We start from the raw sequence: 25,279 nt of genomic DNA, 5'->3' as shown, positions 1-25,279 counted from the left end.
AGAGGCAGCTGGTTTATCACCGTGGGGCTTTCCAGCTGTGCCATTCAATGCCATTCATTCAATTACTGTCATCACCTACTATGTGCCTGACCTGCTGCTCGGTGCTGGTCATCCATGTATGAACAGGGAGGACAAAACAGGAGGCTTGCTTCACGGAGCTTCCAGTCCAGTAGAGGAGGGGAAGATTCATCAGATGACCACAAGCAAATTACAGCAAATGTGACAAGTGCTCTAAGGGTGCAAAGAGGACCTGCTTTATGATGGATTGCGGTGCTGGGGGCGGGGGGGTGGGGAGGCGGGTGGCCGGTAGGCTAGGCCTGTCAGAGGAAGTGATGCTTAACTTCAGGGCTGAAAAGCACTGTGAATGGGACCAGGGGTGGAGAGCATGCCAAAAACAGGGAACACGTCCAAGCTCCCGTGGCTAGCAGAGGCATGAGTGGCATTTTCCAGGAAATGAAAGGCCAGACGTAGGGCTACCTGGACAGGGGTGCAAAGACCAGAACATGCCAGGCTTTGCAACTGTACTAAAGTTTTGGATTACACCCTGAAAGCAATGAGAAATCAGGGAATGGTAAGCAGATTGAAGGGAGAGAGGAGCATAATCTGATCGATGCTTGCAGAAAGCTATAAAGAAATTCCTTGGTGTCTGCAAGGAAAGGAGTTTCGGTGTCTACCTCCCCCTGAATATCCTCTGAATGTCTCTTGGCTTTCCCACCAAGGACTCCTTGGAGGCACCTCTTTGCTACGGTCTCATGCACAGCCTAAACCCTGGTTCCTTAATTCCCCCACCCCCAACACCAGTCCTCTCAGCACCCCCCAACCTCCACTCAGTTTCCCTCCAAGAGTTAATGACCCCTCTCTCCTTGGCTAGAATACAGCAATGCTTGGTGACTCATGTGTGCAAAGTGCCTTGAGATCCCCAGATGAAAGGGGCAGGCTGCAGCCGGGCACCACGTTATTACCTCCTTAGAGCCAGGCCCCACATTAGCTGGAAGCCAGAGGGGCCCTGGCCAACCCCTCAGCCCAGCTGTGCACACTCTTAACCAGTTGGAAGATTTTCGTGGGGGGATCTCAAGAGCGCACTGAGCTGGGAGACAGTCCGTTGGAATAGGGAGGAAATTGGACGATGCTTCCCCTGTCCACTGATAGATTTGGCTCCCCGCCTACGTGATAGACTCCAAGTTCTTGTTCCGGAGAAGGGCCTTTGATGCCAGCCCAGGTAGTAGTAGGAACTCCCCACTCCCTTCTACCCCACCAGACAAGCTTGCCAACAGCACTAAAAGAAGAAACAAAAGGAAGTAAGTGTCCATGTGCAGTGTCATGCAAGGCAGCCTCGGAAGGGACTTTCTGGGTGTATGTGAACCTCACAGTCCCCACAGCCCCCACCCCACCAGGCCCAGAGTGTAATTGGCAGCTCCGGTTGGAGCCCAAGGCTGGGATAAATAGCAGGTCAGCTTCCTAGAGCAGCCCCAGATCGAGACACATCCTCCCCTCTTCTGCTTTTAATTCCTTGTGGCTAGCATGTTTATTTTGGGTGAGGAAAAAAAAAATCGGATGTTTATCCTTCGAGGAAATTATCGGCTTGCTTTCCTTCCTTTTTTTCCCCCCTCCTGTCTTTTCCCGTGGTGTTTTGGGCTTTTAGTTCAGCTACAGGAGAGACCCCCACCCTCCTGGCCCCAAAATGTGAAAAAAGAACAAAGCTGGCCCAGGCTCTAGGCTAAAGCTAGCCCTGCCAGACAGCCCCTGAAAGCCACAGAGAAGGAGGTCCCAATGGCAGGGAGGGGAAACCTGGAGGCCCAGAGACCTCGGGAAACCCACCCGTGACTCAGCTGTCTGTCTGCACAACACTTTGGGGGCTATTGTCCATTTTCTTTTCACTGCCTCCTCCAAGAAGATACAAAATGAGCATTTAGCTCTCTAGTGAAGCAGCTAAGAAATATAAGAGACCATTAGTGACCCCTCTGCAAGGATAAGGAGAAATAATTCTATCATCATCATCATCATCATCATCATCATCATCATCATTGGATACCATTTGTTGAGCACCTTTAGCAGACGAGGCACTGTGCCAAAGGCCTAACATGTGGCATCTCCTGTGATGCATTCCTGCATGGTTTCACAGCCCACCGGAGCCTTCATACATATTCTCTCACTCAATTGTCGCAATCTAATAATGTAGGTGTTGTTATTCTCATTTTATAGACGAGGAAACTGACATTCCGATAAGTTAAGGAACCTACTCCCTGTTCTGCAACTAGTAATGATGGCATCTGGTATTGACTCAAGCTTTGTCACTCAGGAGTCCGAAGCCAACAGTACTCTAATTTTACACTCTGGGCTACATAAAATAAAGGCCAGATCTTCCATTATTCAGAAGCTGTGTGGGCCAAAAGGGGAGGCTGGCAATTCCAGGAGAATTTAAGGGGGGTCTCCCCAAGTGTCTTCCCTTCCCCCAGCTTCAGCTATTCTCAACCAAGTATGACTTGTGGGGAGGGCCAGCACCTGGACACTCACCGCAATGGCCTAGCCCAGTGCAAGGTTATTACCAACCCCCCACCCCACCTGCCCAGGGCAACTAACCCAACAGCTTACTACCCTCAATGCAATGTACTCCCTCCTGAAACTGCCTGTGTGATAACTGCTCTTAGGGAAGGAAGAGAGGTGGAAAAGGAGGGGAGCCATATAAGAAGACTTCCTGATGGTGGCGATGAAGATGATGGTGATGATGGAGGTGGTGGGTCCAGGTGACGGGCTGAGCAGCCCTGGCATAGGAAGAAAGCCTGGTATATGTATTAGGTGGTGTAGTTTTAAAAGTACAACTTTTCTTAGCTAGAAGACCTAAATTCACATAGTCTCTATCACTTGATAGCCCTGTCACCTCGAGCAACCTACTCACCAGTTCTGGACCTGTGTTTCAACTGCAAAGATACCGTGTTGCTCCAAAAATAAGACGTAGCCAGACCATCAGCTCTAATGTGTCTTTTGGAGCAAAAATTAATATAAGACCTGGTCTTATTTTACTGTAATATAAAACCAGGTCTTTAATATAATATACTATACTATACTATACTATACTATACTATACTATACTATAATATAATATAATGTAATATAGTATATACCAGGTTTCATAATAATTTTTGCTCCAAAAGACGCATTAGAGCTGATGGTCCGGCTACGTTTTATTTTCGGGGAAACAGTAGTAAAACAAAAAACAATGGAAGTCAGTGCCTTCCTTAAAGATCTGTTGCAATGGTTAAATGAGATAGCACAGAAGGCACCCAGGCACAATTGTGCCTGGCGTGCAGGCAGCTCAGTAAATGCAGGTTTTCCTCTCCTTTCCTGCCTCTATCTCACCTGCTCTGCTCCCCAGCTCCGTAATGGGAAAGAGTCACTTTCCCCAGATGAGAGTCCTTCCCAGGAGACCCATCAAACAACCAACTTGGAGGAGCCTCAAGCCCCAGCCCAGCATCCCCCTCCCAAGCTGAGCAAAACATTGGGTGGCTTGGATCAGGAGAGACAACCCAGTTCCTTAGCAACTAACAAGCATTTCCCTGTAAAGACAAAGAACCCTTCACTCAGAATGTTTCCTCCCCCACCCCCCCTTGCCTCTCCAGGTGTCTGATCACTGTGCTGGAGTGGGGCTAGAGGCTGCCCACCCCCCAGAAATCTAGGGGCCTCTTGCCCCACCCTCCCAGAAGTCCTGATATTACCTGTAATTATCCCACAGCACCTTTCATCCTGGTGCTAATTACCTTTCCCATTTACCCCCAGGGGCTGCTGGGACACGTGAGGTATACATACACACTCACACAATTGCCCATATTTCCCCTTCTGAGACCCCCCCCCCCCGCTCCATTTTACAGATCAGGAAACTAAGGTTAAACACAGGAGCAATTCTTTGAGGGTTCACACTGAGAAATAGGAGCTGAAGAGGCTGGTTTAGGGAGAGGGGAGGACAAGGCCCCTGAGTATCCTGGGGGGTGAGAGACCAGGAAAGAAAAGAACCTTTTGTGGAAAGCCTTGCCAGGACGTGTGTCTTGGCTCTGAACGCTGCCTTGGTGCCACCAGATAGATAGATGCAAGCCATCCTGCTTAACACAGAGAGGACATTTCAAAGGGAAAAGGGGAAATATTCTAATAGAAAAGGAAAGGAAGAGAAAGAGTCTGAAAGAGGAGGAAATAGAAAAGAGGGACATGGCCATCTCTTCTGATGTAGCTGAAAGAACCACTGACCAGGAGTCGAGATCTGATTTACTACCAATGCTACCATTCACTGCTGTGTGAGCCTGAGCAAGTCAGCTGCCCTCTCTGGGCCTCAATTTCCTCGTCTATAAATAGTTTGTTATGGGTATTCTCTGAGGCCCCATTCTAGCTGAATGTCCTGCAATTCTGTGTGGTTATTTGGGGGAAGGGTAGAGAAAGCCATTATCACTGTCCCTTTGGCTGTGAGGTGAATGGAAGCCACCAGAACAGGGTAAAATGAGCATTCTTGGGATTAAGAATGACAAAGAGTCAAGTGCATTTGGCTGCCAGAGCCAGAAGACCCTAGTAGGAGGCCCAAGTTAAAGAGGAGTTTACAGATGTGGGAGCTGGCGAACCTGGGATTTCAGAGGGACATCTTCCCAGAAGCAGCAGCCAGAGAGAGAGAGAGCTCATCCTCCCCAGATCCAGGAAACCCATTCACGGAACCCAGGGGAGGGAGATTGTAGGAGCACACCGGCCCTGGGTCTGCACTCAGGGACAGAGGGAAGCGGGCAGAGCACAGAAGTGCCCCCTTTTTCCCTCATGAGCTGGAATCCACCCCACTGGCATTAGTCAGCCGGGCAGCAAGCAGAGGGTTCAAAGGAAAGAGGCTGAGCCTTTCAGAAAGGCAGACGCAGCAGGCCCTACGTTCCAACTTTCATTTCCATTTTCGTGAAGAAAGCAGACAGCGGGCTGAGTGGGTTTCCCTTAGGGCCTGGGCCGAAGGGTGAGCATGGGAGGTGTCCTAAAGGAGTCCAGATACCCTCCACCCGCCCCCACCCGCCAACACACACACACACACACTCACACTCACACACAGCCACATGCCTGCATATACACACACAGAGAGAAACAAATGGATATGCACAGCCAAGACACTACAATGCAACGGATCCCTTATACACGTGCTGTGTGACGCCAGCGTGCAGTCAGCCATTCTCCAATATTGGTGGAGGCTCGGCTGTGTGCTAAGAACTGAAGGGACTACAAGAGAAACCTAGAAGGTCTCTGCTCTCCAAAAGCTCTTCCTGTGTGGTGGGAGAGAATATGGACAGACACACAGACTATCAAGAATAGTGGGATTGTGAGGCCTGTAAGAGTCCAGCACCAGAAGAAAACGGTAGGAGGACAGGTTAACAAGTAAGAGGGGGGAGGCATTCCAGCCAGAGGGATGGAGCAGCCTGTGGAGGGGAAGGGGCTGGAGGAGAGCAGCTTGACTGGGGTGGTAAGGGTCCTGAAGGAAAGACACGCATGAAGAAAAAACTGGGGCGGCGGGATGGCTTAGCTGGTTAGTGTGCAAGCTCTTAACAACAGGGTTGCTGGGTCGATTCCCACATGGGCCAGTGGCCTGCGCCCTCCACAACTAGATTGAAAACAATGGCTTGAGCTTGGAGCTGAGCCTCCAATGGGAGGCCGGTTTGCCCAGTGGTTAGAGCGAGGTGCTCATAACACCAAGGTCGCCAGTTCGAGTCCCACACCAGTGAGCTGCATCCTCCACAATTAGATTGAAAACAAAGACTTGACTTGGAGCTGAGCTGCACCCCCCACAACTAGCTTGAAAATGACTTGACGTGGAGCTGATGGGTCCTGGAAAAACACACTATTTCCTAATATTCCACAATTAAAGAAGAAAAAACTGGCTGGTCCTAGTCAGTGCTCCCGCAGGTCCACACTCATGCTTTCAGTTCACTAGCCTGCCCTCAAACCCTGACCCACAGATGGCACCTGGATCTGCCCACAAGGACACTGGTCAACACTGTCCGGAGTTCACCTGTCTTCCTCTCACCATGCCCTGAAGACCAGGCCCTGCCCATCAACACATATACAAACGTGCATGCACACACTTACACACACCTCTACTATATGCATCCTGCACACACACACACACACACACACACACACACACTGTAAATACACCAGCCCACACAAAATCACATGGTATACGCACCCGCTAGACACTCCAAGGTTTCAACTCTGCCAAACTCTTTCTAGACATCCATGCAAGCTGTGTGTATGTGCATTGTTCAGCCTGGGCAGTCGCCAACGTAGGATTTGCACGCACATGCAGTCTACATATATGCATGCCACTTCATTCACAACCTGCATACACACCAGCCCACTACTGACACAGACACACCATCGGTTGGACTGCACAGAGGACCAGACAAGGCCTTGCCCCAACTCTCACTTTGAAGTCTCCCAATGCAGCAAGTGGAGGACTTGAGTGTGTGAGTGGTTTGGGGTGTTTGGGAGGGCAAGGGGAGGTTCTGGCAGAGGAGAGGAACCGGGCCCTCCCCCTGAGGTCCACAAGGAAGGCACCCAGACACACGCCTAGCACCCGACCTCTGGGCCCCTGCCGGCTGCCAAGCCAGGGAAAGGAGAAGCTAAAAGTGGCCAGTCTGAATTGCTAAATTGGTCCTCAGTGGAGAAGGGGAAACGCGTCAGTTCCCTGGGGAAGTGGCCGAGCCCAGGGTGGCCACAGGCCCCTGGGCTTCTACTCCGATGGAAAAAAAAGTTGCTCAAATAGATCTGACGCTTTGTTTTCGAACCCAAAATACCCTGTGGTGGCAGCCGGAAGTATGACCGCGGGAGGGAAGTGGGGCAAGAGGGGAGGGTTAGTTCGAGTTTCCATTGTGGCAACTTTTTCTTTCGTTTGGGGTCTAGAAGAAGCTCCCCTGCCGATCCGAGAAAAGCATTTGTGTGAGAGGGGAGTGTGTCTCTGAGATTGGGGCAGGGGTACCCACAGCCACAGTTACCCTTGGTCTGCTGCCCGCCCTTCCCTGAGGCCTTGGAAAACGACCGACCGTGTCCTTCAATACTGTCAGAACTTTCTCTCAGGCCACCTGGTGGCAGGTGGGAAAGCCTATGGGGAAGAGCGGCTGATGCCAGTGACAAAGGGCCAAGTCTCAGGTAACTTTACCTTCAGAGACCTGACTCTCCTTAGTGAATTTTGATATAATTTTTAAACAAAGATCTTATTCACACAAAATTGCCCAAAGATCATCCAATAAATTAGCTGGACTACATACAGCACAGACCCACATATTCCGATTCAGGATTTTAAATGTCAGTGGCACTCACGCTAGCTCCAAAATACAAGATTTGGGGAAGCGTCACTACAGTGGGGAGGCAGGATCTCAAAGTGCACTCCCCTCACTCTCTCTCCTTGTGCTGACTTATTTTTCCTCATATCACTTAGCTCCACCTTATATTGTTTACTTATTGCCCATCTCCACCTTGAACACTCATCAGACCTTGAGTCTCCACAGAAGGACTCAGGCTGTTTTCCTCACTGCTGTGGTCCCAATGCCTGACACACAGTAGGCACACAACAAGTAAGTGTCCACTGTTGACAACAACCAGGAGGGCAAAGAAGGTTGTTAAGCAAGTGGATGGCCTCATGGGGTCTTGTTAATTTAAAAATCCTGAGGCTGCTACACACCACAAACTCTGGGCTACGTGGAGGTGGAGTGGGCTAAGAGGTACAATGGGAATAAAACACAAAATCGGAAGTGGTTCCAGACCTTCTGGAAGGTTCAGGGCAGGAGGATGGCAGGCAAACATTTATCAAAGCATTACACAAATAAATGTGAAAAACGTCGGTAGGATTAAAGCTACCTAGCAGTAGTGTTTGGTGTGTCACCGGGAATGATGTATCAGAGGAAAGGCTTTTCTGAGTAAGTGGGGACTGAACTGCAGGATGAACGCCCTCACAGACATCACAGTCCAAGAGAAAACACCCCCGGGGTGCAGGCATGGAGCTCCTGGGTCCTGGCACTCTGGCATCAGATTCGAACTGGTGGCCCAGGATCTGTGAACCCGGCTGCAGTTCAGAGGCAGCCGCGCGCCCTGGGTCCCTGGGTGATATTTACCGGCTTTTAATGATGGCAGGCTAATCACCCTAATGAAGAACTCCCTCCGGGCTCGGGGCAGCCAGACTGCGATGAGGAAAGCCGCCTGTGACTCACGCTGACTGCGCCTGGAGCCGGCTGCCACATGGCGCGAAGGGCGCCGGGGCCCCTTCCCTGCTCCGTGTGCCCCTCCAGCGCAGCCCAGGAGTGCAGGGCCAAGGCCTGCAAACCCGCCCCCCCACACCCTCCTGGGCTGGGCCGGCAAACCCGATGGCACCTACTGCCACCCTTGGCCAGGCCTAAACTGAGACTTCTTGCTCTGCCCCGGCGGGGGGTGGGGAGGGGTCTCCGACATCCCCTCCCCCACGCAGGACCTCAGCTCCGCAGCTGGCTGCATTTGAGAGGGGGCCTGTTCTGCTGTGCCCAGGCACCGCTGAAGATCCCGGGCTCTGCTGGGCTTTGCATCCACTCTCCCAACCACACTTTCTCCGCCGGTGCCTCAGTTTCCCTGAGCAGTAACTCAAGATTCTCCACACCACCCCCCACCCTGCCCCCGGGTGGCAGGAGCATTAATTACAGTTTGTTCCCGGCTTTGAAGATGAAAAATGCCAAGGATCATTACCACTCAATTAACGGGGCTATTACGACTTGAGTTTATGTCTGATTAATCCTGCCCCACCCCCACCCTGGGAGCCATGTTGCCTTGGACTCCTCAAGCTCCATCTTTCTCCTGGATTTCACACCCAGAGTGACCCTCCTTCCTGTTCCTGCTAATAACATCAGGAATGGGGCCTGGTGTAATGTCTGGCACATTCATTCTTCAACAAGTACTTATGGAGCATTCGCATAAGCCGGGTTCTAGCTGGGGATACAACAGTAAAGGGCACAGATCCAAGCCCCTGCCTTCCTGGAACTCACATTCTAGTAGGTGCCCAGCTGTCTGATGGGATCTAGCACATCCCTTCTACCCCTCTAGAATTTCTCACTCATCCACACAACAAACCATAGACAGGCCTAGGCCAGGCACCAAGGGAGAGGTCCTGAAAGGACGATGCTAATGGGCTCTAGTTTCAGAGATGAAAAAAATAAACATGAAAATGCGGGGGGAGGGAAGCAAATCTCCTTGCACAGAATACCCCCTGCCCTTCTCTCCTCTCCCCTCCCCTTCTCCCTCCTCACTTGTGGTTCTTAGTCCCTCCCTCTTAAGGCCTTGATCAAGCCCCCCACACCCCGCAGTCAGGCCTTCCCCTGTCCTGAGTAAGTCCCTCCTGCCAGTCTAAAGTGGTCCTTCCCCTTCTGAGCTCCCTGTCTGTACCTCCTTTATGACATGATGTCCTGTGTATGATCGCTTCCACCAAAGCCTCATTCCTCACTTCCCTTTAAACTGTCTGCTCCTGCTGGGACAGGCAGCAGGCTCCTAGTCTCATGTCTGTTCCTTCCACAAAGAGTGCACAAGAAGTGCTCCCTACCTGTTTGTCTCATTGATATGAGAGAGCTGAGTCCCAGACCTAGGTGCCCACTCCCATGAAATGGAATTTGGGTGGACAAATTCCTGTGGGGGGGGTAGTCAGTGCTGGGGCAATAAAAAACGAAAGGGCCAAGTGGGAAGGGCCAAGTGGATATAGCTGCTCCTGAAATTGACCGTGTTTCAGAATTACCAACGTGGACACTCGAATTGGGTCAACAGACTCTGATGGAGGACCTGCCGGGGAAAGGCACAGGGTTGGGGGGTCATGCTGGGTAGACAAAGAAGAATAAGGCTCAGTCCCTGCCCTTGGGGAGCTTGATACCATCTCGTCTTCCAGTAACTTCCTGGCTGATCTTGGACCAAATAATTCTGCAGTATCAGAAGGGGTGGGGGGAGATCATGCCCTTTCTCCTGTGCCCACCTGCCCTGAGCTCTGGTAGGGAAGCTCATGCTGACTGGCAGACTTAACTGCTTTGTTCCCCCAGCCCTCAAGGTGACGGGGTGGGGCCGGGGGCAGCATCAGCCTTTACACTGGTGGCTATAAAAATGTTTCATTTTCTAGGAGAGCTATGGCATGACAAAGGTGGGAAAGCCCTGCCTAAGCCATCTGGTGAAAGAGGATGCTAATATAACTAAGGAGCTCAAATTCTGGGCCCCAAAGAGTCATTAGCTGCTTTTCCCTGGATCCTAGACTTTTAACTGCACAGCACGACATAGAACCCTAAAGTCCGCCCGACTCCTCAACCTGATGGATGAGGCAAAGGGCTTGCTTGTTTGAGGCTGAAGAGGGTCTGGAGGCTGAGCGATGATAAGAGACAAGGGTCCAAAGACCACAGCTCCCTCTGGTTCCCCAAAGATTTTTCTTACAGGGAGAGGAGGAGAGGAACCTGCCAGCCTCTTGGATCCAGCCCCTGTCCTATGGGTGAAGCCTGTCCCCAGCAAGAGGCTGGTTATGGGACGGCACCTTCTCTTATAATTTTTCTCTCATCTCTCTCCTTCCTTTTCTCTCTCACTCCCTCTTTGCTTCCCCCTGACTGCCTCCCCCTCTGTCCCCCCATATTCACACTGTTTCTGATTCATTTCAGATGATAAAGTTCCTCTTTGCAAAAAGCCCCATCCCCCAAGCATCCTTTCTACAGAGACACCATCCTTTCCCAGCTGAGTAGGGGGCTGTCCCACAGTGGCCCCCAGGGGCAATGACAGGCCCTCTGAGCACATGACTCCACTTACTCTCTGTGAACCCCTGAGCTAAGACAGAAAAGTTCCCTTATAAGCCTTCATCCCCTGACCCATTCCTCCCTCCCCCCAGGTTCCCAACCCAAGCCCTACATAACCCCAAACTTGGTTAGGAACACTAAGACATGTCTCCTTCCAACCTTCCCTGCAATAGAATCCAAAACGCATGGGTTAACAGAGCTGGGAGGAATTTAGAGGGAGATTATCCAGTCTTGCCCTTACCAGAAGCTGGGGAACAAGAGGGCCTGGGCTCAAGGTCACATAGATAATTTATGGCAGAATCCAGAACTCCTGATTCCCAGATCAGGGCTTATACTTTTATTAGTTTTTCCAAGTCTCACCTTCTGCCTGAGACCTCTCTTCCCTCCCTGCCCCAGCCCAGCCTGGCCCTGAACTCTCATCCTCTAGACAACCACCCCCACCCTCCCACGCGATGGCCCTTTACTCACTGCCTTGGACTTATGTCTGAGGAGGCGTCTCCAGGACCACTCCAACCCCAGCAAATGTACTTTGTAACAAGACTTTCTCCCTTTAGTCACCAGACTCTCCCGAAATTGCTTAAAGTGTGGTCAAAAACACCCCAATTCAATATTATTATAATGAGTTAGCTTGAACTTAGGCAGGAGCCGGACATTTAAAGTGAAAGCGTGTGATTGGCTGGGAGAGGGTCCTCTGGCCTCTGACACAACCTAGGGCAGTGGGACCAGAGCTCAAAGTGGCGGGGTTATCATTCCACTTACTGCGAGCCCTGGCAGAAGCACTGCTCCCGCTGACCTCCCTGAGTGCTGTACCTCTTTACTCTCCCGGGGACAGGGGCTCCTTCCCTACCCCGTGCTGGGTCCCAGGAGTGCTGGGAGGCAGCCCTGCAGCTAGCCCTTCTTCTGCTCATTACCTTCACAGATTTTATACCTAGCCCTCCTCTGAGCCACATCTGCCATTTCATTTCTTTCCCCTGACAGCCATTATGGGGAGAAAGCGCCGGATTAAGAACAGCAGCTTTGGGGGTGGCCGGATGGCTCAGTTGGTTGGAGAGAAAGCTCTGAACAACAGGGTTGCCGGTTCGATTCCCACATGGGCCACTGAGCTGCGCCCTCCACAACTATATTGAAGACAACGAGCTGCCGCTGAGCCTCTGAAGGGGCAGACGGATGGCTCAGTGGTTATAGTGGGAGCTCTCAATAACAAGGTTGCCAGTCCAATTCCGGCATGGGATGGTGGGCTGTGCCCCCTGCAACTAAAGATTGAAAGCGGCCACTGGACTTGGGGCTCCACAACTAAATTAACAGACAGCTACTTGGAGCTTATAGGCCCAGGGGAGACGCGCTGTCCCCCAGTATTCCCCAATAAAGATTTATTTAAATAAAAAAAAACAGTAGCTTGGGAGTCACAAGGCCCTGAGTTCAAATCTCAGCTCAGCCAGGTATCCTCCAACTAACTACTCAGACTCTTTCCAATGCTTTACATCCTTCATTAAAAAAAAAAAAAAAAAAATGTTGAGGGTGCAGCCCTAAAAGCTTTCTCATCAGATTGTTGTAAAGAATGAAGAAAATGTCCCCAAGGCCTCCATCATCCCATCTCACGCTTCTCCAAGTGTGAAGCCTCCCAAAGCCCCCACATGACACTCAGCTCCAGCTCTGAGCCAGGAGCCCCACCCTCAAAAGTCACCAGGGCTGCCAACAATGTCCTTTCCACAAGCTTCTAGGCAAAACCCACCTAGCCTCAGAGTTGTCATTACAAAAAAAAAAAAAAAAAAAAAAATTGGCAGTGACCTCTAGAGCTCTAGGGAGGGCTGGACAGGGAGATTCCACTAATGACCTCCCCATCTCCTCTATGGCACCCCAAAATGGAAAGCAACTGAAGACCCTTGGGAGAACTGTCAGGAGCAATCCCCCCAGGTATCTGGTGTGAGGAACCCCAGACACTCTCTGTGCTCCAAACCTCTCATTCGTTGTCACTGGGCCTGATATCCCACAACCAGACCTCATTGCACCAGCACTTGTGATCACCTACCATTTTCCAGACATCCTGCTAAGCATTGGGCTTAATTCCTTTGGATTACATATTACCCTCTCTAAGCATTTTCTTTTAAAATGCCTGTGAGAAGGGCAATGGATTAATTAAACCACTAATACCCCTGAATTAATTGGTGGTTTCTTTCCTGTAAGACAGCAGAGAAGGCCTGGACATCTTTAGCTAAAACGGGAGCTGAAGTGCAGAGGACAGAAGTATGTGCAGAATTAAGGAGCAAGACAGATGGGCAAGCTGGCCTTTTTCTGTGGTGCATGTCTGGGGCCACATCTCCTCCTTCCTTTATCCTTTTGCCAAGACAAACACACCCACTGCCCCCACAAGCAGTCGCAGTGGTCATAAGTACAGCTGGATTCAAGCGAGAGAGCAACCAGTGGGGCTGGGTAGCCTTGGCCCTGTTACAGAGTTGCTGGTCCTCCCCTTCACCGTCTCCAGGATGAGGACACCCTGAATCAGTGCCTACTCACTCCCCAACAAGTCCGGAGCTTGGAGTTTAAGTAATTAGGCCCTTGGCAATCTCACCTGAGCTGGCCAATAAAACAGACAATCACCCTCAGTCCCTGTCCAAGGAAGGAGAGAGGAAAGAAGGAGGGAGGGAAGGAGAGGAACTTTTTTTCTATGCTGAATTCAAGGCTAGGCAATGAGAAGGGAGAACGCTATTAGTCTAAAGCAGCTACTTCAAACACCCCACCCCCACTCCATATTCAGGGTTGTCCCCTCCTGCCACAGAACCCTGGCCCCCATCTGCCACCATCATCCAGGATGCCAGGGGAAACCTGTGTAGGCTGCAACCTGAACAGAGCCAGGCAGTGAGGACCTATGCTTGCAGAGGCAGGCTTTCCCCCGCTCGGCTCCTTCCGTGGCAGAGGACGGAAGGAAGGACTCCAGAATGCCCTGTCCCACCCCAAAAACCACAGCTACCCTCCAAAAAACTCCGGAAGGATGCTCCAGAGTGTTGGAGAGCAACTCAATGACTCCTTTGTACCCTGCCTTATGTCACCACCAGCTATTGAGGGTTCAGTCCTCGCCTGGGCTCTTGCAGAATGAAGACCATTCCTTAATCACCTCTATGTCGGTGCAGGTGCTGGGTAAATTGGACTTTCATTTGCCCCCTAAATAACAAACATTAATACTTCTAGTATATGATCACACTGATATGAGATGGAGTTCCATACCTGGCCCTTTTTACTCCCTATGTCACTTGCACTCGCTCCTAAGACATGTAAGGGGAAAGAGCTTTTCTGGTACATGGTAGGGTGGGGGAGAATACAGTTTAACAGTAATAATTGCCTTTTATTGAGCGCTTGCTAGGGGTCTAACTTAAGGACTCTACGGGGATTACCTGAGTTAATTCTTCCTAAGGGATAGGTACTATTATTAGCCCAATTTACAGACAGGGAAACAGCAGCTAAAAAAGAAATGTGTCCCAGTTCATATTGAAGTTTTAATGAATACTAATTTAATTGCATTGAAGGCTCCCATTTTATGTCAAGAACTAGTAGGAAGGAGGGGGAAGGCATTTGCCCTTCAAAAAAAACCCCATCCAATCTCACCAATATGTAAGCAGGCAGTGGAACAAGACCAAGACGGCAAGCCCTACTTGGAGCTTCGCCTCGCGTGCAACAAGTCCAGCTAGCCTAAAAGTGTTTGGGGACCCTTTCTAGAGGGGCTACACCCCTCCACCGTCTCTGGGGCCCTGAAAGCTCTCAAGGATCCCGAACGCTCCCACTGCCTCCGCCTTTCCTAACACCGGCCCCTATCGAACAAAACTGGGGGTTCTAACTTCTCACTCTCCTCCTCTCCTGGGGAGAGGTCTCAACAGGTGGGGACTGAGTGCATCCTGGTAGAGTCCTCCGGAGTTGAACTGGTCGGTTTGGAAGTCTTGCTTCCTTCCCGCCACCCCCGCAGGCTGAGCTGTGTGCCTCACGCGGGGAAACATAGGCACTGCAGTCAATATGGGGGCCTGCCGCTTGCCCAAGGCTGCGGACCTCATGGCGTCTCGCCGGCCTGGTCAAGAACCTGTGGAGACCCTCTTCACCTCCGGGTGCACGCGCAGCAGGGGGCGACGCAGAGGGGGCAGAACGGAGACTGGCGGGGCCGAACCTGGCTGGTCACCGCCGCTCTGCGCCTCTCTCCTACTGCCATGCTCAAGGGCCAGCGGCCAGAGCCGCTGGCTATTTCACGCCCCCCCAGACCGCCTCCCTAGGTGACGATACAGCCTGTGCGGTTCCTTTAAAGGCTGTGGGTTCCGTTCTTCTTTCCTTTTCCACTGGATGCCAAAATATGCAAATCCGGGGACCGGAATCTGCAGCCAAATCGAGAAGGAGAAGGGGCGCGGCCGGCGCGTCACCGGATCCGCTCCTTGTATGGCTCTTCCCGGCTTGGCCCGCCGCCCCGCGACCCTCCCAGCAGCCGCTAGGGCCCCTCCCGCGCCCAGCCGGGCTCACACTGCCGCCCACGCCCCCGGGCCGGCCACTCGCCCCCCCTCAGGGAGGGAGCCGGGGGCGGGAGACGCTGCTCGCCCTGATTCCGGCCGGAGCTGGGACCGCTGCAGAGCTCTCGCTCTCCGCGCCGCGCAGGCGGAGGAGAGCCCGGGGGCGCAGTGCCTCCCCGGTATAGGTGTGGGGAGCCAGGCGGGAGAGGCGGCAGGGGCGGGGGAGAAGGGGCTCGCGGGCGGCGGGAATCCCTCCTTTGCTGAGCACCAGAGAAGATCCGGGGGAGACTGGGCCCTCCCACCCCCAGTTCAACACCGAGTGGAGAGGAGGAGAGTGAGGTTGTCATCCACCCCCACCGCGATGTGCAGCTCGGGAGTTCCTCCCACGCCTCCCCGGCCCGCGTGGCCCTCCCACGGCTTGAGGCCCGGGGATCCTCTTTTCCTCCTTGTCAACACTCTCACTCCCCCTGAAAAATACACGTTCCCCCAACCCGATTCCCCAGCGGGGGACGCGGGATTCACCGCGCCCACACGGCCACTGAGGAGGGAATCCTCCCACGCCAAGCCAGTGTGATTCGGGGTCGCTCCCCCGCGCTCCCTTCCTCTCCTCCCCCTCTCCCGGGCCCAGCCGCGCGAGCTCCAGGAGCAGGCCTCGGGGAACATATCAGCCGCCCCCAGAATCTGCTGCTGCTCCGGGAGGTGACAGCGCCCCGGGTCGGCAAACAGGCGGCCGTTGACTGCAGGGTGCCGGCAGGCAGCGATGGGGACAGCCCTGTAGAAGGCGAGGGGGAGGGTAGAAACTAGGGGAGGCCGCCGTGGTGTCAGAGACTGTGGGTTCGACATGCTCCTGCTGCAACTTAGTGGCGGGCCCTTCGCAGGCAGCAATAGACCGCGGCTGCGATTGGGCCTGCTGGGCCCTCCTGCCATCCCGGGGCCAAAAGAGGTGCTTTGCAACCGTTAGGGGATTTATCGGGGATTTGGTGCACGTGTTTCCTATCTGCTCAACTTCATGCTTTCTTCTTTACCAACAAAACCATCCAGAACACCAAATGTGCGGGGTTCTCGCCTCCCGCGCAGCGGTTCTGCAGCTGCGAATTTCCCCGCCACTGCGCTCAACCTGGAGTCAGCACAGGGTCAGGGGCCCAGGGAGCCGCACCGGTGTGGGCGGCGAATCAGAGTGAGGGAAGAACAAAAGTTCTCGAGATACTGGACCCGGGATCCCTGACACGCAGAATCCTCCTCGAAGCGACGCGCTCCCTTTCTCCCAGTCTCAGGCAGGGTCCAGGACACTAGAAGAGCGGCGGGAGCAGGGTCGGAGCTCGCGCCTTCCGGGTTCCCCCGAAGTTCCCAGGCTGCAAAAGGACGTCGCCCGGTGTTTTAATTTCTTTCTTCCTGCTAGGGGTGTTGGAGGCCACTTGCAAACAACTCTACTCACCCACCCACCCCCGCTAGCCCCATGCTCTCCCAGAGCGTCCTCCTAGTGCACGACCCAAAATAAACACAGCGGCGGTTACGGCTTTTTCAAACTCGCGCTGCGCGCTTTACGCTTTGCGTTTAGTTGCATCCCTCTTTCCACTCTCCTCTCGAATTGTTCGTCTTTCTTCTCTTCTATTTCTCTTTCTCTTTTTTCGAGATTCGCGAGCGGTGCGGACGTCGCTCGCTGGCTGCGGCCCGCTTCCTGCTTTCTAATGTTCCATTGTGAGGAGCTTCCATTGTGACGTCGCGCCCCTTCGGCTAGGCTTTGTCTGTCCATATATGGGCAGCTACGTCACGGAGCTTTCCCGGGGCTCAGATAAATAGGCTGGTGGAGTTCCCTGGCTGGGAGCTTTTGGGCAGCAGTGAGCTTGCTAGGAAGCAGCGGGGCTGGCGGTTGTTGTAGCAGCGGCAGCAGCAGCGGCTGAGGCAGCGGCGGCAGTGGCGGCGGTGGCGGTGGCGGTGGCGGATCGGGGGGCGGGGGGGCCGCCGGCGCGCGTCTGTTTGTGAGATCAATACTGAGGCCGCGTCCGACCCCCTCGGGCCGCGACCCCCCAGCCCAGCCCCCAGCCCACCCCCAGCACACGCCCCCCCCCCCCGACCCAGCCTCTTACGGAACCGGCGGAGGCAACCAAGAGGATTACCCCCTTTACCCTCTCTCCCACCCACCCCCCAAAAAGAGAAGATCCCCTCCCCTAACCCACCCCTTCCCCTCTTTCCTCCCTCCTCCCCCCGAACTTTCCCTCTCGCATGCTTTTCCCCTGCACCACGGATCGCCTCTCTGATGCCGCTCGCCTGGAAGCTGCGTTAGGAGCCAGCGGCGGCGGCGGCGGCGGCAGCTCGGGAGTGCTATGACCGGCAAACTCGCCGAGAAGCTGCCGGTGACCATGAGCAGTTTGCTAAACCAACTGCCTGACAATCTGTATCCCGAGGAGATTCCCAGCGCGCTCAACCTCTTCTCCGGCAGCAGCGATTCCGTAGCCCATTACAATCAGATGGCTACAGGTAAGGGCGGCCGGGAGGCGGCGAGGCGGCGACGAAGGAAAGAGAGGAAGAGGAGGAGGGAACGAGCTAGCGATCGATGGATGGATGGATGGATGGATGGATGGATGGATGGATGGATGGATGGATGGATGGATGGGGACGCGTTGGGAATTTTCCGGGGGGCGAGTTGCTTTTCCCACCCACTCCCCCCGCCCTTCCCGATCGGGAAGGCTCGGTTGGCGACGCCACGGTTGAGGCTTCTGTTCTCCCGGGTGGGGGCAGCCGCCAACCGGAGGGAGGTAGGTGCCAGCGGCTCTGGGGTTCTCCACTCAGGGGGCGCGATCGCCGGGCTGCGCGCAAGGCGTGGTGCCGTCGCCCCCTTTCCCGGGAGGAGCCGAGCTTTCCTTTCACCCGCGCTCTCCCCCTTACTCCCTCAGCCCCCCACCCGGGATGGAGCCGTGTGCGGCGTGGAGTCCCCGCGGTGGGAGAGGTACTGCGACGCTGCCTTTCCGGGGCGTTCAGCAAACCCGTGGGGGTGTGGGGACGGCGGGGAGCGGGAGGGAGTCCACCCGCGCGGGGGCTGACATGGGGGGCGATCCCTGGGCCAAGGAGCTTGGGAAGAGCGGCCACTCCCGCCGTGGAGACACGGGCCGGTTTTCCGCCGCCCTCCACCCTTGCTAGCAGAGGCTGAGCTTTCCCCCTCCAGCAAAAGCCGAAAGCTTCTTCAGGCCGGGAGGAGGCTGGGCCGGGGGGAGGCAGCGGGAGAGCTCCCTTTGCGGGCAGCACCCCTCTACACGCCGAGGACAAAGCGTCGGAGCGCTAGGGGTCATCGACCCGGGCGCAGTGCACAAGGAGGGCTTCGTCGCGGCAGGAAAGGCGCGGCGTCCCGGCGCGGACAGGGCTAGGGGAAGAGGCCGAGTTACGTGCGCTAGAGAGCGAGAGCCCGGCGCGCTCCGGGTCTAAAACTACCTGTAGCTGCAGCTACCTGCCCGCCCCACCTCGGAAACAACAATGCTTCTCACGCGCGCGCGCGCGCGTGTGTGTGTGTGGTACGTGAGTGTGTGCGCGGCGTGTGCGGTGTGTGTGCAGCAGCCACTCCACACCCCGATCCGTAGTATTTTGCTGTATCCAGGTTGCGCCCGGGAGCTCGGCACCGCCCGCTTTGCGCCGCGCGCAGCTTTCCTTTTACCCCATGCGCTGTGCACTCCAGCAGGCCTCACCCTTCACACCTGGGCCAGGACCTGGGCGCCCCGTCCCTGGAGCCCTCTTGGCTTCACTCACCCCTCCCCTCTCTCCCCCGCTCTCCGCAGAGAATGTGATGGACATCGGTCTGACCAACGAGAAGCCCAACCCGGAACTCTCTTATTCCGGCTCCTTCCAGCCAGCCCCCGGCAACAAGACTGTGACCTACTTGGGAAAGTTCGCCTTCGATTCCCCTTCCAACTGGTGCCAGGACAACATCATTAGCCTCATGAGCGCCGGTATCTTGGGGGTGCCCCCGGCCTCAGGGGCACTCAGCACCCAGACCTCTACGGCCAGCATGGTGCAGCCGCCACAGGGCGACGTCGAGGCCATGTATCCGGCGCTGCCTCCCTATTCTAACTGCAGTGATCTCTACTCGGAGCCTGTGTCTTTCCACGACCCCCAGGGCAACCCCGGGCTCGCCTATTCCCCCCAGGATTATCAATCGGCCAAACCGGCTTTGGACAGCAATCTCTTCCCCATGATTCCTGACTACAATTTATACCACCACCCCAACGACATGGGCTCAATTCCGGAGCACAAGCCCTTCCAGGCCATGGACCCCATCCGGGTCAACCCGCCCCCTATTACGCCCCTGGAGACCATCAAGGCATTCAAAGACAAGCAGATCCACCCAGGCTTCAGTAGCCTGCCCCAGCCGCCGCTCACGCTAAAGCCCATCCGGCCCCGCAAGTACCCCAACCGACCCAGCAAGACCCCGCTCCATGAGCGGCCCCACGCGTGCCCAGCGGAGGGCTGCGACCGCCGTTTCAGCCGTTCGGACGAGCTGACCCGGCACCTGCGCATCCACACGGGCCACAAGCCCTTCCAGTGCCGGATCTGCATGCGGAGCTTCAGCCGTAGCGACCACCTTACCACTCACATCCGCACGCATACGGGCGAGAAGCCCTTTGCCTGCGAGTTCTGCGGGCGCAAGTTTGCGCGCAGCGACGAGCGCAAGCGCCACGCCAAGATCCACCTCAAGCAAAAGGAGAAGAAAGCGGAGAAGGGGAGTGCGCCTTCTGCGTCCTCAGCGCCCCCAGTGTCCCTGGCCCCTGTGGTCACTACCTGTGCCTGAGGCTTGTGCTCCAGATCACCACTTTTCCCCTCCAGTGTCTCCCTGCTGCTTAGCCTGAAAGCAGCGGGAAAGCTAGCCACGGAGGCGCAGGGGCCGCACCCTGGTCTCTCCATGGACGTAAGGTCCCTTATTCCCCTTCGATGCCCCCTGTTTCCACCCTTTCACACCGGCCAACGGTCGGGGGCCAGGGCAGAAGGCGCCTTCCCCTCACTGCCCCCCCACACTCCTTTAGCCAAGGTGTGGGGGCGGAAAAGGTGGCGTCTAGCCCACTTTGTTCAGTTCGGATCGTCTTGATCCAGGGGCCTCTGGGCCGCGCCAAGGACCTGCGGGGGACTGAACGCGGGGCCCGCCCAAGCCTTGCCCAACCCAAGCACCTCACGGGTCCCCCCACGTTTCCCTTTGTCCCCCCTCCAAGATTCGAAAGGGGGAGAGGGTAAGGAGCGCACCAAAGCGCAGAGCTTGCTGCCCGCCGCACGCACGCGCCTGCGTGCGGGGTTGCGCGCGAGTGTGCGTGCTCGCGTTTGTGTGTGTGTGTGTGTGTGTGTGTGTGTGCGCTCGCGCACACACGCGCGCGGGCACACGAGTGTGTGTGTGAGACTCGAGCTGAACTGGGCTGTGTCCACCCCAAACTCTTCCCCACATCGGGTCTCCAGGCCGCTAGGGGACTGTCCTAGGCTGGGGGTCTGCACGTGGCCAGACGAGACGGGTCTTCCATCTGCTCGGAAATAATGTTTCTTACAGAAATGCTTCGGATGCCACTGCGGCGGTGCAGATACCGCCGCTTAGGGTTTAGCCCCTCAGAACCCCTCCTTTTCCGAGCGCTTCCCTGTTAGGCCTCAGGGCAGTTTGATTTGCTGGGAGAAGGAGCAGCCATCACTGAACTTGCCTTTTAAAAAATATATTTCCCACTTTCTAAAATCTATGTCCTGAGTTTGCCCTTTGCCCTACCCCTACCCCGCTCTTCTCCCTTCTCCCTTCTCCCTTCTAAGCCTTCTCCCATCTGTTTCAAAATCTTTTCCCAGAAAGGCAGGCCTCAACCAGCCACCCCATTTCACCATCTTTTTGTTTTTTCATTCACATACCCATTTCTCCTTCCCACCATTGGTGGAAAAGCAGGCTCTTTTTTTGCCTTTGGTCATTAAGAATTTAAATCTATGTATATGGTGTATGTGTATGTGTGTGTGTGTGTATGTGTACACACACATACATATATATGTATAACATATACACACTATGTATTCCTAGCAAAATAAAATCTGTAAGGTACTTGGCTATCCAGTGCAGTGCACAGGAATAAAGATAATTTGTTAGCATTTACAGCTTTAAATGGTTTATTTTTTATGAAAATTTGAACTGATGAGATTATTATCTACATATGTGTGTATGTATATGAGTGTATATAGCTCTATATATGTATATATACATACATACATACATACACATATACCCATCCCTGTCCAAATTTTCCTCAATGATATGGGGATTTTTTTTTCTTTAATCCGTGTTAATGAATGAGGCATCTTCTCCACACCCCAGTCCAACCCACCCTACCTCACCTCTTCTCAGGCACCCCCTCCTCCCCAGCCCTTCTCCACACAGGGGTAACTCTTGAAATGGAGTAGTAGGGAAGGTTGCTCTCTGACACAGCTTCCAGCACAGTCCTGACTGAATGTATTGCTTCCTATTCGAGTAATTTCTCCTGTGGTCAGTAAGCTGCCCAGAGAGAAGGAACAAAGGTCTGGAGTTTACAGAATGTCTGTTTTTAGTCACTTTATGCGTTTCCCACTTTTTTTTTTTTTAAGAGAAAAAGCACTGTTTTTGTTTTTGTTTCTTTGGTGGTGGATAAATAATACTAAAAGGAGTCTAGTGAAAGGGAAAAAAATCAAAGAGCAGGGGGATTGTGGATTTCCAGGTACTTGGACTTTTTGTAGAAGGAGAGAGAAGAGCATGAAGTTTGCCAGGAAGGCCCATATTTTTTCAGCTGAAGGGTAAAATCTTTCTTTGCAGAGACAGTATTTTGCTGAATACTTTTTATAATGTGATGATTATTAAAAACAAAAATTTTGGTCACTTCAAAGCTGGAAGGAGGAATCAGATATCCTTTAATATTTTTTCCTTGCTCCTTCTGGCTTATGCATGTCACTGCATGATAACTCTGAGTTTTCCTTTGTTTTAATAAAACTGTTCTCAGACATTTAAGCTAAACTAAGAGAAAAATAACTTTGTTGCCAAAAGGTTGTGCTCTCCAGATTTTTTTATATGTCTGCATGTTTGAAAAAAAAAACAACGAAAGAAAATGCACTCTAACTTATGTGAACTGAGAGAAAAAAAAAATCAGGTTTTAAACAGGAAAACCTATGGGGAATGATATTTTTTGAAAGACTTTTGTATAAAGTTGAGTACTCAGAAAAAGACAAACCAGATGTAATATATTTTGTGGATGTTTTTATTTCTTGGATTTATAGTACCTTATACTAAGGTTAAAAAAATATGCTTGATATTGTGAAAAGGTGAAATTCTTCACCAACATTTCATCTGCTCCTTTGTCACATTGTTATGCCAATATAATATAGTTAATGAAAACAGCATTTTTAAAAACCGAAATATTGAACTGGTGTAATGTTGTACCATTTGCACTGTGAGCAAATGCTAATACAGTAAATATATTGTGTTTGCTGACAATCAGCTGGCCTATAAATCTCATTATTTTATTTCTTGTTTTCATAGCATAAAGTTTTGGTTTGGCCTGTTCTTTGTCTTGCTGTGTTTTTGACTGGTGGTCTGTTTGATAGGTTCTCATGCCTGGTTTTGCCGTTATTGCTCTGAAAACTGTGTGGAAACCTGGAATTTGTTGTTATTGGAAGTTGGTCAGAATTTTGTGTGGGTTCTGGTGTTTCCAATCCAGTATTGAGTGTTCGCTGTGGTTCTAAGAGCATAAGATTTTCCTCCCCCCTTTTGGGTGCCTCAAACTGCTGGAGAGGTTAGGTGAACAGATTAGGTAAACTCACGGAATTCAGGGCTAGTGACTGGCACCTTCTAGATCCCTTCTCTCTGGTTTGCAATGGGTATCTGAGGGTAGGAAGGAGGGGATCTACTGGTTTATGAGCTATTTCTCTGACAGTTGCAGGGAGCACCGGAACAGGACTCTCGTGGGTTTCTGTGAGTGGTGTTCTTGCTAAAGCTTTTGAAGCTTGAAAAACAGGTGGAGACTTGAGAGGGGTTCTTCAGGGTTGGCGAGATAACCAGAGAGATTGGAAGCTCTTTTGTGGTCAGATAATTGGGGAAAATCAGGTTTAAATTTCTATAACTGCAATCGCACTTGGACAGGATTCTCCAGGGCTCACTATCTGTAGCTGCCTGGGAAAGGTGGTTCTGGTTGAAAAACTGCTTTTATGAACTACCCAGGGATCTGATGCTTTTAAGAGAAGAAAGACCATTTGGGTTGGGAGAACATACAAGGAATGTTTTATACAACATTAACCCCTCGTATTGAACAACTTTTGTCTCCTGTGAAAGTAATGCTTCCCCTCCCTGAGCTTTCTTCCCCAGAACCTCCCCTGTCCCTGAGTTTTATTTGCCAGTCCTAGAGCTTTCTCTTGAAGAGATATATACCTTCCATGTCCTTCCTGTCTCCATCTTATCCCCTCACCTTATTTCCTGTAGTCTTTAGAATCCTTTATCCCTGTGAGGCTTGTCCTAGAGCAATCTTTGGACAAGTCAGCCCTGCCCCTCTCCCTTTCTACCTGTCTCCCCTCTAAAACACTTATCTGGGTTTCTCTTCTATGCGTTTCTGCATATTATCTGCCTTAGCAAAGTTGAGGGACTCGGTGTATGATACTGAGTTACGTAAACGTAGTGCCACACATGACTGGGGGATGTTGGCTCCATGCCTGTGATGCTGACCAGGCCATGCGGGGACAGAAATGTCTAGCATCCCTATTCAGAGACTGCTCTTGCTGCCCCAATCAATGCAGGCCTATCATTGAAAAATGTGGGCAGTATTTCTGGTTGGCTGTAGTTATCAAGAAGTTGAGGGCAGACTTGGGTGGAGGAGGTGGGCTGTGGCCTTAGGAAAGAATGTTTTTGAAGTGAGAGGTCAATACGGAGAATGCAGTATGGAATCTTAAAGTTTCTCACCCACACAATTCTAGGTCACAGGCTGCCATCTTGAATTCTCTTCTCTCACCTCAGGAAACTTGAAAAATTCCAAACTACAACTTCATGTACAACCACAAGGAGGTAGCTTTCTTTTTAACAAAGGGGCTCGAAAGATGGCTGGAAAGTCCTAATGACTGAGCATATAATCCATCTCGTTGCTAAACTAGATGGTTCTTTCCAAATCTCTCTGTGTTTTCAAGTGAATATTATCAGCGGAAAATAGTGTCACTGGGTGTCTTCTTAGTTAGCATCCAGCCCCACCTGCACCTTCTCCAATCAAACCAGGCCTTCAGAATTGCACTTTCGTCAACAGTGTACTATGCTGCATGATTAATAAACTCACTTCCCATTGGTGCATATTACTCAACCCAACCTGGTTCAACCACTGGGTTACTTGGCAATATGGCAGCCCGCCTAGCTGGCACCAGCCCTGTGTGGTGTAATCTCTGATTCACACTTTGTAGTTAGATAAGGTTGTCTCAGATAGCATCATACCAGCAACCCAACCTGCCTGGGTTTGTAAATATGGGGAGAGGAAACTCAACCCTGAAACTTAGGGATGAAGTGAGGAGATGGTGGAGGAAAGGCCTAGCTAGGACTATCATGAGAAGGAATCTACGGAGGCTTTGCAAGGAAAGGCCCAGGAGCAAAATCAGGTATAAAAATGTGAAAGAGGTAGAGGCCTCGCTCCTTCCAAGCAATCCCTAAGGTGTTTGGGGATGAATGAAAGGGTGCCTTCCACCTACCCACCCACCCCCACCCAACCTCCCCCCGCCCACACACACACACACACCTCGGGAGTGGCATACTGAAAGGTATGACTCTTTGCAAAATTGTACTCAGTGAACCGTGGTTAGGTACAAATGAGGAGATACTTTGTGAGAACTGGGGGGCAAAAAAGTGACATATGTTTTTATGTGGTGGTGGTGAGTGTGTTTAAGTGTGTATCTCTGTATTATTCACAAACACATGAAAAGGAATAGCAAGGTGGATTCTGGTGAATGAAGCCAGTAGCTTATGACCAGTCACTCCTGATCCCCTTTTGCTAGTCCAGAATTTGCCTGCTATAGAAGAGGGGGTTG

General features: G+C 52.7%; 1 protein-coding gene across 3 annotated transcripts; it reads left to right on the top strand.

The window, feature by feature from the left end:
• The first annotated feature begins 17,082 nt into the window (after window positions 1–17,082).
• EGR3 (early growth response 3) lies at window positions 17,083–22,795 on the top strand. 3 transcript variants are annotated; one of them, XM_074338235.2, is made up of 3 exons: window positions 17,603–17,740; window positions 18,157–18,209; window positions 19,030–22,795. In XM_074338235.2, the coding sequence occupies exons 2-3, from the start codon at window positions 18,170–18,172 to the stop codon at window positions 20,037–20,039; spliced, it is 1,050 nt and encodes a 349-aa protein (XP_074194336.1). In that variant the 5' UTR covers window positions 17,603–17,740; window positions 18,157–18,169; the 3' UTR covers window positions 20,040–22,795. The 3 variants fall into 3 exon arrangements, with proteins under 3 accessions (XP_019570179.1, XP_074194336.1, XP_074194335.2); XM_019714620.3 differs by lacking the exon at window positions 18,157–18,209 and having other exon boundaries at window positions 17,083–17,740; XM_074338234.2 differs by lacking the exons at window positions 17,603–17,740; window positions 18,157–18,209 and adding an exon at window positions 17,870–18,018.
• The last annotated feature ends 2,484 nt before the right edge of the window (window positions 22,796–25,279 follow it).

Source organism: Rhinolophus sinicus, chromosome 15, assembly GCF_057876585.1.
Source record: "Rhinolophus sinicus isolate RSI-liver-muscle chromosome 15, RSI-T2T, whole genome shotgun sequence".
In the NCBI taxonomy this organism is placed as follows: Eukaryota; Metazoa; Chordata; class Mammalia; order Chiroptera; family Rhinolophidae; genus Rhinolophus; species Rhinolophus sinicus.
The sequence above is the reverse complement of the archived record's forward strand: the minus strand, read 5'-3'. Positions and strand labels throughout refer to the sequence as shown.